The 19,829-nt window shown below is 29.3% G+C and overlaps 1 protein-coding gene across 1 annotated transcript; it reads left to right on the forward strand.

Moving 5' to 3' along the window:
* Positions 1-4,695: 4,695 nt before the first annotated feature.
* On the forward strand, positions 4,696-10,577 carry LOC129909286 (larval cuticle protein 1-like). Its single transcript, XM_055986360.1, has 2 exons — positions 4,696-4,912; positions 10,208-10,577. Exons 1-2 carry the CDS (start codon positions 4,788-4,790, stop codon positions 10,392-10,394), a joined length of 312 nt encoding a protein of 103 aa, XP_055842335.1. The 5' UTR covers positions 4,696-4,787; the 3' UTR covers positions 10,395-10,577.
* The last annotated feature ends 9,252 nt before the right edge of the window (positions 10,578-19,829 follow it).

The following is a 19,829-nucleotide window of genomic DNA, read 5'->3' on the forward strand; positions in this document are numbered from 1 at the left end:
CGTGATTTTCATCACAAGAAGTACGGGTGTACATATGCTTAAAGGTCATCGCCGCCACTGCTGCGGCTGGTGGCTGTTGGCTGAGGCTGCTGCCGTATGGCTTACTAACTTACTAAATGCGGAATGCAAAAAGCTAAGGCTCATAGATTTGGGTGTTTGGATGAGCTCACTACGGCTATATACAAAATGGATAAAATACCTAAGTACATGGTCTTTGATCTTATACTCTGCAACTTATTCAAATAAAATGTGTTGAATGCATCTTTGTACCGCAGTCAAGAAGATTAACGAGTTTTTTCCTCATCAGCGAACATATCAATGATTATATTTGGCCGATATACGAGAGTACTATAGAAAAAATAATGATTCAAATGGACATATTTCTAGGTGCAACGTACTTAATATTCTAAGGGCATTAGTGTGAGTGCTGTATAGTAGCTTACATCTAAGGAAAATTGAAGGATAACCACTTTTTTTTTTGTCAAAAGGTTCTATCAATAAAACCGGTATAGCACGCTGTAATAAATAACTTTGTATACAAATCCTTCTTTGAATTTATCATCTTCTAAACTTGTTTGATTCAGCTGTTAAACTAAAGAATATGAAAAGGGCATAATGTTCATGTTTTAGAAACAAGTAGTCTTAAGTTTTGTTTTTTTGTTGTTTTTTTTTTTTATAAATTACCGTAGTGTTTAAAATATATTAAAAATCCATTTTTTATTCCAAATATAATGTAAACATGCATTTTATTCCTTTTTTCATATGCTTTTTTCATTTAATGTTTTCTTTATTCAAAATAATTCCAACTTTGCTGTATTGGCATAAGATCTAGCTTGATTGCTTATGATATTATAATATTGAGATAATGTTTAATTTTGTATTCAGAATTTTTTTCATACTAATTTTACATCGCATACCGAAATTCGGTTCCCTAGATTCGGTATACAACAATACTGTTTTTAAAATTTTGTAATTCAAAAACTCTTTACTTAACAATTCTGGAATTTCAAAATCGAAAAAAGTGCTTACTTTTTTCATTATAATAATTTCACATTGTTTTTCATTTACATAATTTAAGAAAATTTGGGGTCAAAATTGTTTTTACAAGATTTTGCTTTCAAAATTCTATTTTGAAAAATTCTTTTTTCAAAATTCTTATTTAAAAACAATTTAAACTTTGGTTTACAAAATTCTGCAAACAGTAAAAAAAATTTTTGGAAAATGTACAATAGCACTCGTTTTATGCTACATATTTTTCGGTTAAGCCTTATGGTTGACAGTCGAATTTTAACATTTCTTAAATGCATTTTTCAACTTAAACCCTATTAGTTTTTATATGAACTATTACCAATTTTTTTTACATTTTTTCTTTAGTGCCATTTGGACACATTTTTACAATCCGGAGAATTTTTCTGAAAATTTGATGTATCACTAAAAGAACTGGAATTTCCTTTTACAGAGCAGATTTTTGAACAAGTGAATTTTGAAGGCAGAATTTAGATCCGCTCCCATTTGGAATTGCAATACCCGGAAGACCTTACAGTCTGAAATTAGAGAATTTAAAAATACAGAAATTAAAAAAGTAGAATAATGGAATACAAAATTATGTTCCTCCAAAAGGTTTGGTACAAATACAGAATAACAACCCGTTCCCTCCGAATGTACTTAATCTTTAAGGCAAAAAAAAAAAAAAAATTGAATATAGCCCCGCATTAATTTTACCTTTCCTTCGTCTTGAATTGCAGTGGCCACTTAAGAATGTTTTAAAATATAATAATACAAAATTAATCTTAAATGTACTATTTTTAATGTTTTCAATAAAAAAAAATTCCACATACACCATAGTGACCCAAACAAATTTCTTAAATATTTAAGTCTAAGTTATGAAGTTATCATAAATGATATAAGTAAATCATTACAAACAATGTGATTAGAAGAACAATGAGTCAGGTCCATTTTCAATCCAAAATTGAGTTTATCCATTAAAAGTGAATAAAAAATTAAAGGCAAATAACACTTTGTCATTGGAAACTATGTGAGTTTTTGGGAGTATACTCTAGTAACTCAAAAGAAAGAATACACCCAAGCTATTTAGAAATCCAAAACAAAAATAACAGAAACTAAAAATAAGATTTAAAGAATTGTACTGGATTAATGTTTCTTTATTGTTGTCGCTTTCATAAACAGACATAAACATTTTCAATTTACTCATACACTGAGGGAAAAGCCACCAAAAAACCACGTAAAATCAATGAAAACCACATTGATTTAACTATTATTCGGAATGATTTTGCGTTGAAGATCAACATTTTAAAATCAACGTGGAAAAAAGGTTAATTTTTGATGGTTTCGTATCTAAAAGTCACATAAATCAAAGTAGTTCATCTTTGAAACAACGATGTTTCAACTTCTAGGGTAGAAATCTAAAACTTTTTTTATTTTGTAGCTTGGAGCCACTACAAAAATGTATCGCAATGCACAAAACTAAATTACACCAAAGATAAAATTTTAATTCAACCATATAACACCATATAAATGTCAAAAATTTATCATCGCCTAGATATTTAACCCAATGCACACACAGTTTAAAACTTGAACCACTCTCTCTAAAAAAGTATGAACCAAAAAATATATTTTCCTCTAAAATTATTTTGTGATGTTCATTCATTAGTTTTTTGACATCTACGCTAACAAAACAATAGATTCTGGAAATAATAAATTTCTGATGTTTTCTTGTTTCATCCTTTCATTGATTCGTTCAAAATTAAGACATTTCAACTCTTTCAGCTGCTCCATATGCACTGTGTGGCATTATTTTTGCATAAGACCCTATTAAAAACTATACATTATCTGGTTTTCGCTATATGGTTTAAATAAGATGAAGCTACAATTGACCCATATACCACTTACCAATGCAACCCTTCGCTGAGCGGCTCCTTTTAAATGTGATTTTGCAAAGCTTTGTCATTTTGGGCTACCATAATAGTACTGTTACTCTGATTTATTTCCACTCTATTTTACTTATGGAATATAAAATACTTATGGCAATTTTATTTCATAAAAAAAAATCCTAAAAAGAAAAACAAATGCAACGACATACGAGTACATACATCTACATGGAAAAAGATGGAAAAATCCATAACTGGGATGCTTACTGGCGTTTTCTGAGGTAAGCCCGATTTATACCACAGGTGGGTAGGACACTTGTGTTCCCATTCGAGATTATAATAATTGTAGAAAACAGAAAAAGATGAAGACTATACAATGTAAAAAATTAAACGTTTCGATTAATATTTTTTAAATAATTTTTTTTAGCCAAATTATTTGTTCAATTTACAGTAAAATATATATTTCTTAATATTTCTTGTTAAGTTTAAAATCAACCACATCCAACAAAAATTTTTTTCCTCTAAATCAGCAGCCGTTGTGCCTCAACTCTACAATCTATGAATGTCTCATTTTATAATGTTAATGTCCTCTATATTGCTTTTTTAATTCACATAACTCAATTTGTTCCATCACAACAGCACCTTTGTCTACTTTCTTAAGTAAACATCAAGAAATCATTTGAAATTATTAATCATTTATCAACAAGTCATCAAAAAAATAAAAAAATAATACCTACTCAAAGAAGTTTGCAAATTTCAAAGGTAGAATGCAAGACCGGTAAACTCGTCAACAACGACCTTCTACCTTATACCATCATCATTGCAAGCTACGTGTTCGTTTGTTACATTGGCCATTAAAGCCACAAGAAATTTTGATCAATTTATTGCCAATGCATAATGACAGGCCACAATGATGATCTTTGGCTAAACTTCTTAAGTGTTTATAACTAATTTAAGTACACCACTACCCTGTCTTCAGCTATGACCTAGAGACGTTATATAGTGTTTTAATCTTAAAATTAACCAAAACATCACGTTGATTCCACTTGAACAATACACACACACACACACATACATTGGCTGGGTGTTTATGTATGAAACAAATTTTATTAATAGGCCAAATAATCGTCTACATAGGTAAATAGCAAGGCTCTCCGGATAGGGCGCATACTCATCACCTTCACCAGGTTACCTACACGGATTCTTTTGAGACAACTGAGAGACAACGACAACTTGACAGGGTTTCTTTATTGTTATTATTATGATTTTTTACTCCTTTATTGTTATTATTATTTTTATTATTTTTTTTATATTGCTGCAGCGTTGTGCCACAATAATGCCGGTCGTAGGTAATAGGGTATAAGACACTGCACTTCTATATGAAGATATCTAACTTCAAAGCATATAACCTCACCTCTGTTGTTTATAGTTGTTGAGTTCAGGTAAGGTACCAAACTCTGATCAATGAGAAACTCTTGGTATTATATCGATTGTGTAAGATTTCGAGTGAAAAATTCAGAGAGCCTCTGCCGCAAATGATGATGATGATCATCATCATTATCATAGCAATGAAGATGATGATGCTGTTGTTGCGATGACGATGCTAACTTCACAACAATAACAGCAGCATCACTACATTACAACAAAACTGCAAAACACCGCCGCCACACAGCGATGACTATATACACAACAAGTATAAAGATGATGATGATGATGACCATCTCCCTAAGTTATTTTCATTTCCCTACCATTTAAGCTTTAAACACATTTTTTGGATATAAAAGACGAGTGTCGCAGTTCAGAATTCATCAGTGTTGACTTGGTTTTGGTACAGTTAAACTGTCTTTGAGATTATAAACTTTATTTTCAAGAAAATACAAAAAAAAAAAAACAATCAAAATGATGAAATTAATTGTTGCTATCTGTTTGTTTGTTGTTATCGTAAGCAGTGCTCCTGCCCCACAGGATGTCCAACTTTTGGATTTCACTAATGAAAATGACGGAACTGGCAACTACAAATACAGGTAAGAGGGATTCTAGAAAAACAAAAACACAAAACAAAAAAAAACAAAAAACAGTGAAGTGTTAATAAAGCTTAGGGATGAAAAATCTCGAATACAAATTTTGGATACAAAAAAAAAAAAAAAATAAAGTTTTCGTTTCAAGGCGTTAAAAAAGTGTTTCCTAAACATAAAGAACAATAAAACTTTGAAAAAAAATGACAAAATGTGACTTGTGATTATTCAATCCTATAAGACTTTTATAAGAAAAGTGATGACGTTTTATTTGTTTTTGTTCTCATTGAAACAAATCTGTATCCTTTTTTGAAAGTAAAAAAAATAATTTAATATTTTCGCTGTAACGGGTGTGACACAAGATTCAAATATTTCTATCCTAAATTTTACAATACTCGTACAAAATAATGTAGAACTTTAAAATCTAATTTATTATTTTTTTTTATCTGCATTATTGCATCGATCTAGCTGGCTCAAGAGAAAATGTAACGGGTGTGATGTTTGTCAGAAATGTCAATCACAGTACAGATAAAAAACAATATATTAATGTATAATGAATTAAATTTTTTTAAGGGAGTGAATCGAAGAAAGATTAGATTAAAAATACTGTTGGTAAATTTGAATTTGTTGTCACACCCGTTACAATGAAAATATCATTTTGAAAATGTAGCAAAGAGATTTTTTGTATTTAATTTTCTTAGTTTTGAAAAAATTTAAGCAGGTACAACAGTTTTGAAAATTCTTAAGTTTAATTTTTAAACCCAAAACCTACTTGAAACCTACTCAATAATACTAAACTTAAGGTAGACACAGATAAGATTCGTTAGGTTTTGTATTAAATATATTTATTTACACCTACCTACATACCTAATTAATTTGCAAAAAAATAATGTAAATTCATTGATTTACATTTGAAATTGTCAATTTTGATTAAATCTCTCATTAGTCTTACTCTAACATTCCATTTTAATAGTGAAAACGAAATATAATATACTCACAATCGTGACACAGTCAATATGTTTATTGTTTTTTAATGTCATGTATTACATTTATTTAAAAACCCATTCGTCGTATAATTAAAGCAAGAAAAATAATTTAAAAAAAAAAATATAGTAAGTCTGATTTGTTAACAGCTTAATTGGATGCATCATGCATCCCATCCCAACCCAACACCACCTTCATCACTAAAAAAACGAATAAAATCCGTTTATCACTAACAATGATTTATTACCACTTTTGGTTATTTTTTTTTTTTTTATTTACAAAAGTTATAACAAAATTAAAAGTAATGAAGTTAAATATTTGAATGTGCTTCTGTCAAATTAGAAAAAAAATATTTACAATCTACACTGATAAAAAAGAAAATAAAAAAACATTTTTTCTGATCTTTTAAAATTTTGATCAGTAGTTTGCGAAATTATCCTGTACCCATTGACAAAACTTATAAAATGTAGTAGATCTTACTTAAAAGCAAAATAACTTAGGCCCATTTGCTCATACTAGTCATAAATTCTCATCTTAGCTAGGTCGAACATAACTCTTGTGTTTTACTTAGTTTATTCTAAGTTGCTAAAAAATATTTATGTTTAACCTAGCAATGATTTACTTTCATGATATAAATCGCTGAGAACTTCAAATTCAAAAGTCAAATCAATAGAAACGTCAAATAATTTAAATAGATTTTGAGCAATTTAGCAATTAATATACAACAATATCGTTAAATTTTCAAGTTTGTGTCTTTATCTTGCGGAATAAAAGTGTAAAAAAGTATATTTGAGCCAAAAATAAGTGTTAATTGGTTAAACAAAAATTATTCGTGTGTGTGTGTAAATGTGTTGGTGTGTCAAAATTAGTCAATGAAATATGACAGCAAAATAGTGCCTCATACAAAAAACTGTGGTGTAAATTGTACCATCTGTGGATGGTTTAAGTTAATGAATGTAAGTTTTTTTTTATTAAATTGATAATAATTCATGTCCTTTGTACTACCGACATCAATTTTTGAGCGACATTCTTGCTTTTTTCATAAAATAAAGGTGCCTAGGTAGAACATAACAGCTTAAGTTCTACTATTTCTTCCCCCTAAGTTATGTTAAACTTAGAGGAATTTATGACACAGTTTGAAGTTCGTGCAAACCGTAATGTAGAACTTAAGGGTTTATGTTTCACATAAATATTTAAGACTCGTTTCAGCAAATGGGCCTTAAATATTTATTTGGAACTTACTTTTTCATACATCTTGAACCAGTAAGTACACAATAGCGCTTTTTATCGTAACGGGTGTGACAGTTTTACTTATAATTTTATAAATTATTTAATCATTGTTCAATATCATTTATATAGGTTTCAAATACAGGAACCTGCTCCCACTAAAAGTGAGACACAAACGATCAAAAACTTTCACATATTAGTTTTAAATATTAGTTTAAACACTGTTGCGGGTGTGACGATTGGCAGTTGTTAGTTTGATATTTTATTCAATTTTAAAGTATAAGTGACCTTTAGTGCAAATTCAGTTTCAATTTTCACATCTTACACCAGCCTTCAAATCAGGAATTTTGTTTGAAAATTTTTCAATATTGAAGGGACAGAAAAAAGCTGTTAAGGCTGTTTCAAATCAAACGGTTTAGATTTTCTGAGTAGTTACAATAATTTCTTCAGTTTGCACATTTTCTATCTTTAAGCTATTGCACCTCCAAGAACATTGTGTTTTGCGAAAACGATCACCAATTCGTCAAATAGCGATCGCAGATTTTTTTTTTACAATATCGAGTGTTGTAATTATTATAAGTTGTACGCCTTCTCGACAAAATAAAATAATGTACAAAATTAAAATGAAACTGTTAGCATTATGTAAAAAAAAAACACCCTTTACATTAAAAGGCAGGAACTTCCTGCAATATTTTTTCTCGATAAGTTTTGTGAATTTCAGGAAACATTATTGATGGATTATAAACGAATTTAGATGAAATTACTACCTTAAAGGTGTGCATGTGCAGGTCCTTTTCTTAGTTTGATTATTCTTCCAAAGTTCGAAATATTAGTAAAGATCCAGAAGATTTTAAAAAAATTGTAATTATTGACCCAAAAAATGTCTCGAAATGCAAGTGGTAAACAATTTTTTAACGAATGGAGTAATATTTGGGTGAAGGCTGAAAAGACAACTATGTATTTAGGAATGAAGATCAATTTTATTAGTTGAACATTAACATTGTTTGAATCCTTTAAAGCACTAAGTCAAATTCTCATTTAAAGCCACACAAAATTTTCCTCTAGCTTCTGAACGACGGAATTTTAATGATACCACTCTGTGAAGACCATATTCTCAATCTCATCTAGTGAGCTTTACGTAGCGTAAGCTATGATTGATACATGGCGCTACTTTGTCCTCGTTATACTTCAATCATTATAAAATGATTTTCTGTAACTTAGGCTTTAAAAACTGGTAGGCCTTATTACCCGCATCTTCCATATATGTTCCGTTTGATCGCTGATAAGGATAATGTTGAAAACCATAAGATTAAGTTATTGAGCTAAAAAAAAACTTCAAATGTCTGTCTTAAATTAACTTAGTTTGGGCCTCACGCTTTACGCTTATTTGGTCTCAAGAACATTTTCGTTACCTCTTTATATTTAAACTAATAATTTAAGTGTAATTTAATACAATGCAATATATTTCTTACAGTGTAACAATTATCTCTCTATAGGCAAAAGGTTAAACAAATATTAATAATTATATCATACATGCATACATGTGATATTTTAATTGATATTCCCTTCAAACAAAAAAAATGCTTACGGTTATGTTAACAAATTATAAATAATTGTACAACATGACCTAAAGTAAATAAATTTTTTTAAGTTAAATGTTGCAATATTACAATATCTTAACACCAAAAAAAGAAGAAAAAAACAACAAGATGAACCCAACGTGACCATTGACATTTTGCAAAAAAACAGAATAAGACAACAAAAAATAACATAGAAGCTAACTTGTTGTCTATATTAATGACAACTACTGTTGATTACTATCAATTAGTCTTTCGAATATATTGGACATTTAAATTCATTTCTCAATCATTTTCAAGTGGGGGGGGGATATTTTATCTATCTGAATAAGTAGATAGATAGAAAAAAACTACATTTCAAATGTTTTGTAATTATATTGCGCTTTAGAAATTAACTCTTCTTCTTTTTTTTTTCTGTTGTATTTGTGTCTAACAAAAAGGTTTTCTTGTCTTTTACTGATGCCATGATTGATTGTTATTTTTTGGGGGTTTTAAGTTGAGTTACCTACATAATCTACCAATCAATGGGAACTCTTTTTAAGACACTTGAAAAATTATGAAAGAGGTTTAAATATTTTTAATACCACTTTTGCCCTCGAAGTGTGTGATGAAAGAAAATAATCTTGGCCTTAGCAATTATGAAGTACCTACACAAAATTTTGGAAATCGAAAGTCAAAAGTCAACATATGGTCAGGATTTTGGGTTTAAAAATTTCTTATTTTTTTTCCGTAATTGTTAGGGTCTTTGTGATATAAGGTCTACTCAATAAGAATTCACATTCAGCGATCTGTTGAACTTTCTTCAGGAACCAAAAGTACCTATCTTATTTAAAAGATTTAAAGTCGAGATTCATAAATCATAATTAATTTTTTCCCAAAATTAAGGGGGTAAGGCTACCCGGTAGCAAAATATAAACAAAAACAGTAATTTCACAGCACATGGTGTGCAAAGTTGATCAGCTTGAGCAAATTTAATTATAAAAAAATCAAAACAAAAACGGAACCCATTGTTTTCCACATTCAATGTCAATGATTTTATGAGAATTTCAAGCTAGGTATAGTATAAAGCGTATGAAGGTGAGATACTTCATAATAATCATTTTTTGTTTGTTTAATTTAACATATAAATGAGTTGGCGCAGTTTCGCAAACTAATATTACTGTGGGAAATTTGATACTTATTCTTTATTATAAAATATTTAAAAAAAAAAAAATAAAGTAAAGACTGCAACAATTTGATGATTATCTGCGTACTTTGTTTTTAATTGCAAGTTATTGTAGAGGGTACAATTTTGTTTACAATAAACACAGCTTTGATTTTTTGTTTATTTATTTTTAAAATATTTTCTTGGATATTCAAATTCAAATACAAAAATTTTGTGTAATTTTTTGAGTTTTGAGTTTCTCAAAAACATCTTCGATTTTGTATTTTTTTTTTTGATACTTTATTACCTATTTTTTTTTTACAGTTTAGTTAAATATTTTTATTAACTTATATTTTTTTTTCAATTTTTCAGTTTCTCTCAAAGTGATGGCACCAAAGTCCAAGAAACAGGTGAATTGAAAACAGTTACTGGCGAAGAGGGTCCTGTTGAAGCTGTTGTCAAAACTGGCTCATACGAATTTACCGATGCTGATGGCGGTGTTCATCGTGTGACATACACAGCTGATGAAACTGGATTCCATCCAATTGTTGAAAGTTAAATTATCATCTACAAACAAAAAATATAGTTTCATTATTGTTGTTTAACTTAAAATTGTGATTTATTTTTTTTTTGTATTTAATTAATTAACTGAAAAAGAAACAAACAAAAAAATTTAAGTAAAACAGTCTTTTCCTAGCACAAGAATTAAAAAAAAAAATTTGAAATTAAAATTTGAAACCGAAATACTCAATAAAATGTATTTATATGCGAAATAATTGTGTACTATTTTTTGTTTGGTTTGTTTAGCTTTTTTCGTTACGACTACGAGCAACAATATCTTATTATAAATCAGTCTCAAGAGCAACGTAGATAAGCGATATCAACGACGATAAATTACAGATACCTTTGAAGTATTTTACTTAGAAATTAAAAGTTGATAGAAAATTTTCAAAATTGTCAAATATTTTCAGCCACTATAAGGAGTTTCTTAATCTTTTGAAATAGTCAAAAATAACCGTCAATATCATGAAAGCAACGAAATTTAAGATTTTATTTAACTCAGAAATCGATCGTTTTGTATTGTGCAATTTCTGAGGCCAAGTATAAATGCTGATGTTTTTGCATTTTTTTGTACTAGGAGTTTTTAGGCCTAAATTCCTTGTTACCTTATATTGGAACATTGCATGACGGGGTTCTCAGGGTATTTTTAACATGAAATAGCTCCTTTGATTTTCGTACTTCTAATTCAAACATGCTTTGTAACTTATGGGGCATTCTTATAATCTTATAGGAAAGGAATGGAATGGACAAAATGAATTTTAGAATACAAAAATACGTTATTCATGTCACAACGATTGCAAAAATTTTATTGATTTTTTCCTTAGTTTTTTTTTTTTTTATATGATGATATTGATATTGATAATCCATAACTATAATTTTAAATTGACATGACAAACAGTCTGCTTGCTTGACCCATCACATATTTGAACAAAATTGATCCAAATAAAAAAAAAATATTTTCTTGATGATTTGGAAATATTAGGACTACTTTTATTGGCATCTGTGGTAGAAAAATCACATTTCACAATATAAAACGAGGAGTTGCACCTATTAGGTAATTTTGATTTACCAGTAAATTACACTGTTCTGCAAAGAAATCCTTTGATAAAATAACTAAATAAAAATATTAATAATTTTAACTCCTATGTGGGCTTGAGGTCAAATTCGTTATTTATCCTAATTTTTCTTCGACGTTTCGGCTGTGTTACAACCTTCTTCAGGAATCTATAATAAATACTCTTAATCTAAAAAATAATAAGTTTACAATTTTTTTTAAGATCTTCAATTTTATCTGGATTGCTTCAAGTTCTTTATTTTTATAATATTTTAAAATTCAATTAATGAAGTCTTGAGAGACGTTTCAATCAATCGAAATTTTAAAATAATGAAATCGTAATTTCACATTTGATAAGAAATTCAAAATTTTTGAACTTCTAATCAAAAATGATCTTCAAAATTCAAGTCAAATATACCTAAATATTTAGCCTAAAATATTTCTGTGCATAAGCTGACTATAAGTATTATAAATATTTTTTAAATATTATAAAAATAAAGAAAACCAATCCAGATAAAATTAAAGATTTTTAAAGATCTTTAAAAATTTTTCAACTATTTCAACTAAATTTGTTACGATTTAAAATCATATTTATTTGTCCCAGGAATAAAAGTATAATGTTTCTAATTAATTTCTGATATATGAATTAAAGAATTTTTGGTCAGCTCTCGCTTATCTCAAAATCCTATCGTGATAGAATTTTTAAAAATTTGGATTTGAACTCAACATATCAAAAAACACAAGAAAAGTATACTTTTGTTTTTAGGCGAAAAAATTTGAAGCTTTGCAAGCCCCCTGCATTGTAGGGGAGTAAATACTTTTTTACAAATTGAAGAAGAAAATAACTGATACATTTTGCTGACCAGTATTATTATTTTTTTCCCATTTTCTTGCTGTTTAACACAACTGAGTTTGGAGATACCAAAGAACAAACAAAGAATACAAGTTCATTCCACACAGTGATTCTGACGAACCTTAAAAACTTATTATTTTTGTAAATCTGCACTTATTTTTGATAATTTAAATTTCATATGAAAATGAAAATTCCTTCTGGAAGTAATTTTTAAACGTTTTAATTAATGCACGTTTAGCTCTTATAGCATTCATACTTTTAACTGTACAATTTGTAAAGTTTCAATCACAAAAACCAAAGTTATACCAACGTCATGACGATTCTCAAGATAAGACTATAGCTTTACATCTTATGTTGCCAAAGCAAGGTTTTGAAAAGGTTCACATCAAGAAAAGCCTTATGTCACCAATTAATTAAATAAGTTCATAATCCGGTTTCTAAATGCCAAGAGCTTACCTTCTATTCACAACAATGTACTTACTAACTTTGCGATGCTCATGTGGCCTCATCGAGAATGCAAGACAATAATTCTTTGCGGCCATTGCTTGACCCAGAATAATTCTATGAGCAAACATGTTTAGACACATTGAACACCCAATGAATATAAACATCTGCTGTGGTGCATCACTTAATATAGTTGGTTGGCTTATGTGACAGACAAAACAAAAAAAAAAAAATATATCCACACCAAAATGGAAACATTGAGAGCCTTGACATTATACCAATCCTATTGTTAGCTGGTTAGTGTTGTATAATATTAGCAACAGGTACTAGTTTTTTGTTGCCTAAAAATTTATATATAGAAAATGTGAATCCGTATTTGGTCGTTTAAGGTGTTAAATAATTTCAAGAAGAAAATCAAATACCATAGTTTTTTCTTCTTAGATTTCTTCTTTTATGTTAGATTTGCTCTTTTATGTTTGCTGGAAACTGGATTAAAATAGAAGTTTAAAAGGATGGAATAGGAAGTGAATAATGGTTTTATATCTCTATTTATTACAGTCCAGTCAAAATATTGTTTTCCCTAGCCAAAATTCGTACCAGGCTGACAATTGGTACAGACGTTTGGCTCGTTACTGAAATCAAGTTGCGAAAGCTCCTTATCCATCTCATGTTTGCTTTAAAAGTAATTCAAGGTTAAAAGCCGAAAATTCTCAGTTTTTCATATATAGCTCCATAGCTTACAAAAGAAAGTTATGACAGTTTTTTATTTTTATTTCTATTCTAAATAGTAAAAGTTCGAAAACAACCGTTTTTTTGTATATAACTCATAAAAAGTAGGTTCTTTCAAAAATTGGTTTAATAAAAATGCAAAATAATTTTTTTCTTAGAGCCATCTTTAAACAATTTAATTTAGTTGAAATTCAAAACTGCAGGTTTTTGAACTTAACTCTTAAAAATTTTGGTTTATGTTAAAAAAGGTTATTTTACGAAAATTGGTTTAGTGTGAATTTGCAAAATTGGTCCCAAAGAAAAAATATTTACTGTTACTGTTACAACTAATAAAATATTTAGTTTTAGATTTGATTAATAGATAGATGTGTGATTTTCAAGCTGAATCTGAGCACAACTCAACTGAAATTTTTAAATAAATTTTAGATCAGTAAATTTTTGGAATAATTTCGACTAAAATCAGGTATTTTTGAAAAAAAAAAAAAAAACACAGAAAATATACCTACTTTTTACTTTTCAAAGAATAAACTCATAACACTTGACAATAAAATGCATGACTGGGTCACACGTACTTGTTTAAATGGTAGAAATGTAAAAAGAAATGTAAAAAAAGTATTAAAAGTGTTTTTTTTTAAATTATGAAAACACCCTTTTAAATGGTTTTAATCTTTTAAAAAACAAAACATGTTTGGATTTTTTTTTTATTTTCAAAATGTATTCAAAAAAAATTTGTTATACCGTTTTGAAGAATTAATTTATCCACATATTTAAACATTATTTAAATTTCAAGACAGTTCATCAACCGGTTTTAAAAAAATTGATTTTTGAAAAAAAAAAAAAAAAAAATGGAAATATGTATATAGATTTAAAAAAAAAAAGATTACTAAATTTCATTGATATCGGTCAAACGGCTTACGAGGAAGTCAGAAATATGACAGGAACAGTTAATAACGGTCCGAAAAATATTATTTTTATTTCAAAAATAGAACTTTCTTTGACAAAGTACACTCATTGTTTTAATCGAAATCTATAGCCGTTTTTGAGAAAAACAATATGTTCCATTCGATTTATTAAAATAATTAATTTTTATCTTAAATAAAATTTCACTTTCCCTCTATGAAATCTCCCAAAGCCCATAACCAAAATGTTTGAAGAATCCTTAACTTGGACTTTAGTATCTACTATATCTCTATATCGCAAGATTGCAGAAACCCAAAAAAATTAAAGCTAGCCACCAAAAGCAACTCACCAGAACTTTTCACTTAAAATACAATTTGGCAGTCACTGTGCTATTTTGTGTATTAAGATAATTAATTCTAATTTCAAGCTAAATATTGATATTAAAAGAATCTAATGTCATGTTTTCAATACAAACTAACCTCCAGTGAAATACTAATTACCATTGTTACTCAAAGATCGATGCATTCTCGTTTTGTTTTTGCAACATTTCAAACACCTTACCTATATCTATTATGCAAAAATATTTTTCAATGCTATAACACTAAAGTGTGTTGACGACATCACAAGAAAAGATAGATAGATACTTATTTCAATTTATTATATGTCTATAAGTACACAAGACTACTCTATAAATGTAAGAAGTTGAAGGTTGCCCCATACAAAACCCATAACTATTATAAATATATACTACTTACTACACAAAAAGGGTATTAATTTTGCTAAGCTAAATTTGCTTTAGAGATAATCCCCAGCTTAAGTTTCCAGGTGGTATATATAGAATAGATGGTGAAGATGATGGTCCATCCGCATGTTATAGACGAAATACTCATTCAAGTATTGATTTGCATAAGATTCTTTTCAATGGGGAAATCTTTGTGAAAAGGGTTAAGCATGATGGAGTGAGTCGTGAGTGTTTTTTTTTTTTTCGTTGTTTGAAATGACAAAAGGATGAGTTTATAAGTCGTCTTATAATATTGGTCAATCTTTTGTTAAATATTTTGGCTAGGAAAAATTTTCTATTTATGACATATGTGCATCAATTTTGTATAGGTATAAGTAAAATTTGATAAAAAAGTAAATTTTGGAGACAGACAAAGAAGTCAAGAATTATTACAGAAAATTAAGCAAAGTGGATGGAAGTTTAATCAAAACCCAAAAAATCTGTAAATTTATAAAAAATAATAAGAAAAAAAGTCATTGAAACTTAATAAATTTCTTCATCCTTATTTTACGAACTTATTCGTCAAATTTACAAATTAACTTACAATATATTAAATTATCATTTCCTAAACTATTTTCTAAATATTTAATATTCATATTCAAGTTTGAAAATGTGTGTGTACGCTGAAGCTGTTAAACCATATCAAGTCGAGTGCACACAGCAAGTTGAATTGAAAGAGGCTATATATGAGTAAGGATATTTGACTATAAGCAACGTGGGTCATGTTAATTTAATTGAGGTATCTGCCTGGGTGCACGACCCATCGCTACCGCCACCATACGTTCCAACTAATTGTCAGAATATTGTTTTCTATAGGTCCTCTTGTCCTTTTATACATTGTGTCAAACGTATGTATGTACCCTACTCAGACATTCACATCCCGTACTACCAATTTTGATGGCCAAATCTGAGTTTAGTCTCTGGAGAGTCCTTGTCGGTGTTGCAATATATTGAATTTAGAAATACCCATGTGGACGTGGAGAGGCATTTTCCAATTAGATAAACTATATGATATACATGGTCAATGCGGTTAAGGCTGATTGGATTACATGAATTTTTGGTTTGGGGATTTATCGGTTTAAATTTTGGGAATGATGGAATTTGAAACAAAAGTCAAGGAAACATGGACTTACAGTACATGTGCATTGTAAATAAATAAAAACTTGTTAGAGTGACTTGAAACCAAGAAACATGGATTTGAGGTTATAAAGGTTTGTTGTAAAATTTGTTGATTTTTTTATTTATCTTTAAATTAGCTTACATTTTTTTGATTTTGCATGCAGCTGTTTGAGCTGTTTTCTTTGATATTGGTGTTTTAGAAAAAAAAATTTAAGTAAACATAGAATTTTGAATAAGTGACGCCGAAAATTGTAGCAACTCAATAAGCTATACATAATATTGTTTTCGGTCTATTGTAGCTTGTTTCAAAATTATTTCTTTAAATTGTAATATAGCTCAGGGAAATTAGTCAAAATATGGGCATGAAATCGCATTTTTCGCGGGACAACATTTTTTTCATGGAATGTGTTCGGGTGCACAGAGAAAAATATGACCCGCTAAAAACTAACAGATTGCCATATTGTTTTACCGTCCATACATTTCATAAGGAAATCTTATTAAAATCAACGATTAATAAGGTTTTTTTTAAGGAGATTTCTTATTATTTTTATAGAGAAAATCTTATTAAAATATGACTGAAAAGTTGATTTTTTTTTTGCAACTTAGCACTAGAACAAAAATCGCGATCGATATTTTCATGGCAGGTTGGTTCAGGTGGTAAGGTGGGCGACTAATGATTTGAAGTCTCCAGTTCGATTCCCAGCCTGGTCACCTTTTTTTTTATTTTTTTGCAGATTTTAAAACAATAAGGAAAACCCGATTGTTTTAATAAGGTTTCCTTCTTGGATGAAAACCATAGAGAAATCTTATTGTTTTTGTTCTATTTTATGTGGTCTATTTTTCTCTGTGTGGTTGTCCTTATCATAAAAGTCAATTTGTTGGGATAATTGGAGGTTGGGAACAGCCGCCATCTTGGAAAAGAGATTGGTATCGTTTTTATTGAATAGCTCCATTGTTATTCATTTTAACAAAAAATGACAAAGGTAAGACTTATCAACAATAAAATTATCTAAAAAATGATATACAAAACAATTCCGTGAGTTGATTAAATAAAATTTTACAGTTGGTCAAAGTGCGGGTTTGTATCGCAATGTTGGGACAAAATGACATTTGTTCATATATCTGACGAACTTTTGATTTGTTTGGATAATTCTTCAAGAATGATTTGTAGTACTTATAATTACCTATAAATTGAGCCCACAATTGTTATTGTCACCATCGTATTGTAGAAGTAATCTAACTACGAAACTCTCCATGTACTAGTCAAAAGTAAGAAAAAAGCTGTTTTTTTGCTAGTAGGCCGAGAAAATTTTGGGAGTAGAGGTATAACCAAAATATAAGTACGCAGTTTTGCAGCCATACGCGTGTTAATGTCGATTTCGAAGGTCTGACAACTCTAATTTTGTGCTTTATACGGTTTTTGGAGGGTTAAATAACGTAAGTTTTCCAGTTAATGTGAATGGGCTAAATTTATACTATTTGAAATTATAAATATACAAGCTGATGCTCTATTATTTTTCCTAGATCTGGACACCTCAATCTCGGCTATGGGGTTAATAGAACTCACGATATAAGCTTTTTTAACTAACCATATCAGGCTTTTCAATTCAAATAAACAAACAAAAATCTAAACAAAAAAAGCTTCTAAAACATAATCGTATAAACGGCTTATATATAGTTCTATTGGTCACATCCTCAAGATTGGGGTGTTCAGATTTAGGAACGATGATAGAGCATCATCTTGTATATTTATAATTTCAAATAGTATAAATTTAGCCCATTCACATTAACTGAAAAACTTACGTTATTTAACCCCCCAAAAACCATATAAAGCACAAAATTAGAGTTGTCAGACCTTCGAAATCGACATTAACACGCGTATGGCTGCAAAACTGCGTACTTATATTTTGGTTATACCTCTACTCCCAAAATTTTCTCGGCCTACTAGCAAAAAAACAGCTTTTTTCTTACTTTTGACTAGTACATGGAGAGTTTCGTAGTTAGATTACTTCTACAATACGATGGTGACAATAACAATTGTGGGCTCAATTTATAGGTAATTATAAGTACTACAAATCATTCTTGAAGAATTATCCAAACAAATCAAAAGTTCGTCAGATATATGAAAAAATGTCATTTTGTCCCAACCTTGCGATACAAACCCGCACTTTGACCAACTATAAAATTTTATTTAATCAACTCACGGAATTGTTTTGTATACCATTTCTTAGATAATTTTATTGTTAATAAGTCTTACCTTTGTCATTTTTTGTTAAAATGAATAACAATGGAGCTATTCAATAAAAACGATACCAATCTCTTTTCCAAGATGGCGGCTGTTCCCAACCTCCAATTATCCCAACAAATTGACTTTTATGATAAGGACAACCACCCGAACACATTCCATGAAAAAAATTTTGTCCCGCGAAAAATGCGATTTAAATTACTAATTTCCCTGGGCTAATAGTTTTTTTTTAAATAGGTACGCCCTTTTTTGATAACGAAATTATTTTCGGGAGTTAATTTAAAAGGTTGCTTTGTATATTCTGATGAAAAATGCTAAAATCGACGTTATCTCGAGGAAATTGCTCGAATTTTTATTTTCACACCTCAAAATTGATTCTCTCGTGGAAAAAATATTTTTCGGCTTCGCGTTTGAGTTGTGAAAATTAAATAGATTCTCATGTGATCATCCGGCTTCGCTTTTCACCCATTAAAACAGGTGGGGTTGATTTGTTTTTGACATTTGCGTTATAATTAATTTGCTTGCTTTTTTTGCGATTCCCCAAGTCACCCGCGCTCATCACTTTAAGTCTCCCAATTTATCGTCTTTTAAGGAAAATTTTATTCTAATTTGTCTTTCAAGAATTTTAAATATAAAAGCATTTATGCGTGCACTGGAGAACAAAATTTGCTTTAAGAATACTACTGTAAGGTCAAAACCAGAGGTGTACATTGAGCTGCTGGGGCCCCGGGGCAAGATTCAATTTTTTGGGCAAAAATCTTAAAAAGCTTCTTACCCAATTTAAATTTGGCTTCTATACAGTTTTACTAAATGCTTACAATTGTAATTTCTCAAAGGCCTTATAGGAATGCTTCTTTTAAGCACAATAAAAGTGAAAAAATGTCACCTTTTTGACTGTTTACTATCACAACGTTTTATTTATTTTCTTGGGCCTTGAAAGGAAAGAAGAATATGTCTGTTTGCCTCAATAAAATTTATTTATTTTTGGGCCTCTTGTTAAGGCTCTTAAATGATCGTTTAGGCTAGTCTTGGAGTTCAGTTTTGCAATTAAATCAAGGCTAATAATGATAGTTTATATTAAGCATTTAAAAAAACCATTTATTTTTTTCTGGGGCCGGATAAATTTTATTGTTTAAGAGCCCTATGATAAATTAGGAAGCTGAGTGAACACTAAATCTATTAATAGAATTCTTTTCTACATGATCACCCGTGGGGCCCTGGGACACCGCTCCGCTTGCCCCAATGGTATGTACGCCCATAGTCAAAGCGCAATATGACCGATTTGGCCTTATTTCACTTTCTGAAAGC

The sequence above is a fragment of the Episyrphus balteatus genome, chromosome 2 (genome assembly GCF_945859705.1).
Source record: "Episyrphus balteatus chromosome 2, idEpiBalt1.1, whole genome shotgun sequence".
Taxonomy (NCBI): Eukaryota; Metazoa; Arthropoda; class Insecta; order Diptera; family Syrphidae; genus Episyrphus; species Episyrphus balteatus.

Coding starts and splice junctions, on each gene's coding strand:
- LOC129909286 (XM_055986360.1), top strand. CDS start 4,788: ATGATGAAATTAATTGTTGCTATCTGTTTGTTTGTTGTTATCGTAAGC. Junction 4,913..10,207: donor ACTGGCAACTACAAATACAG/GTAAGAGGGATT, acceptor TCAATTTTTCAG/TTTCTCTCAAAGTGATGGCA.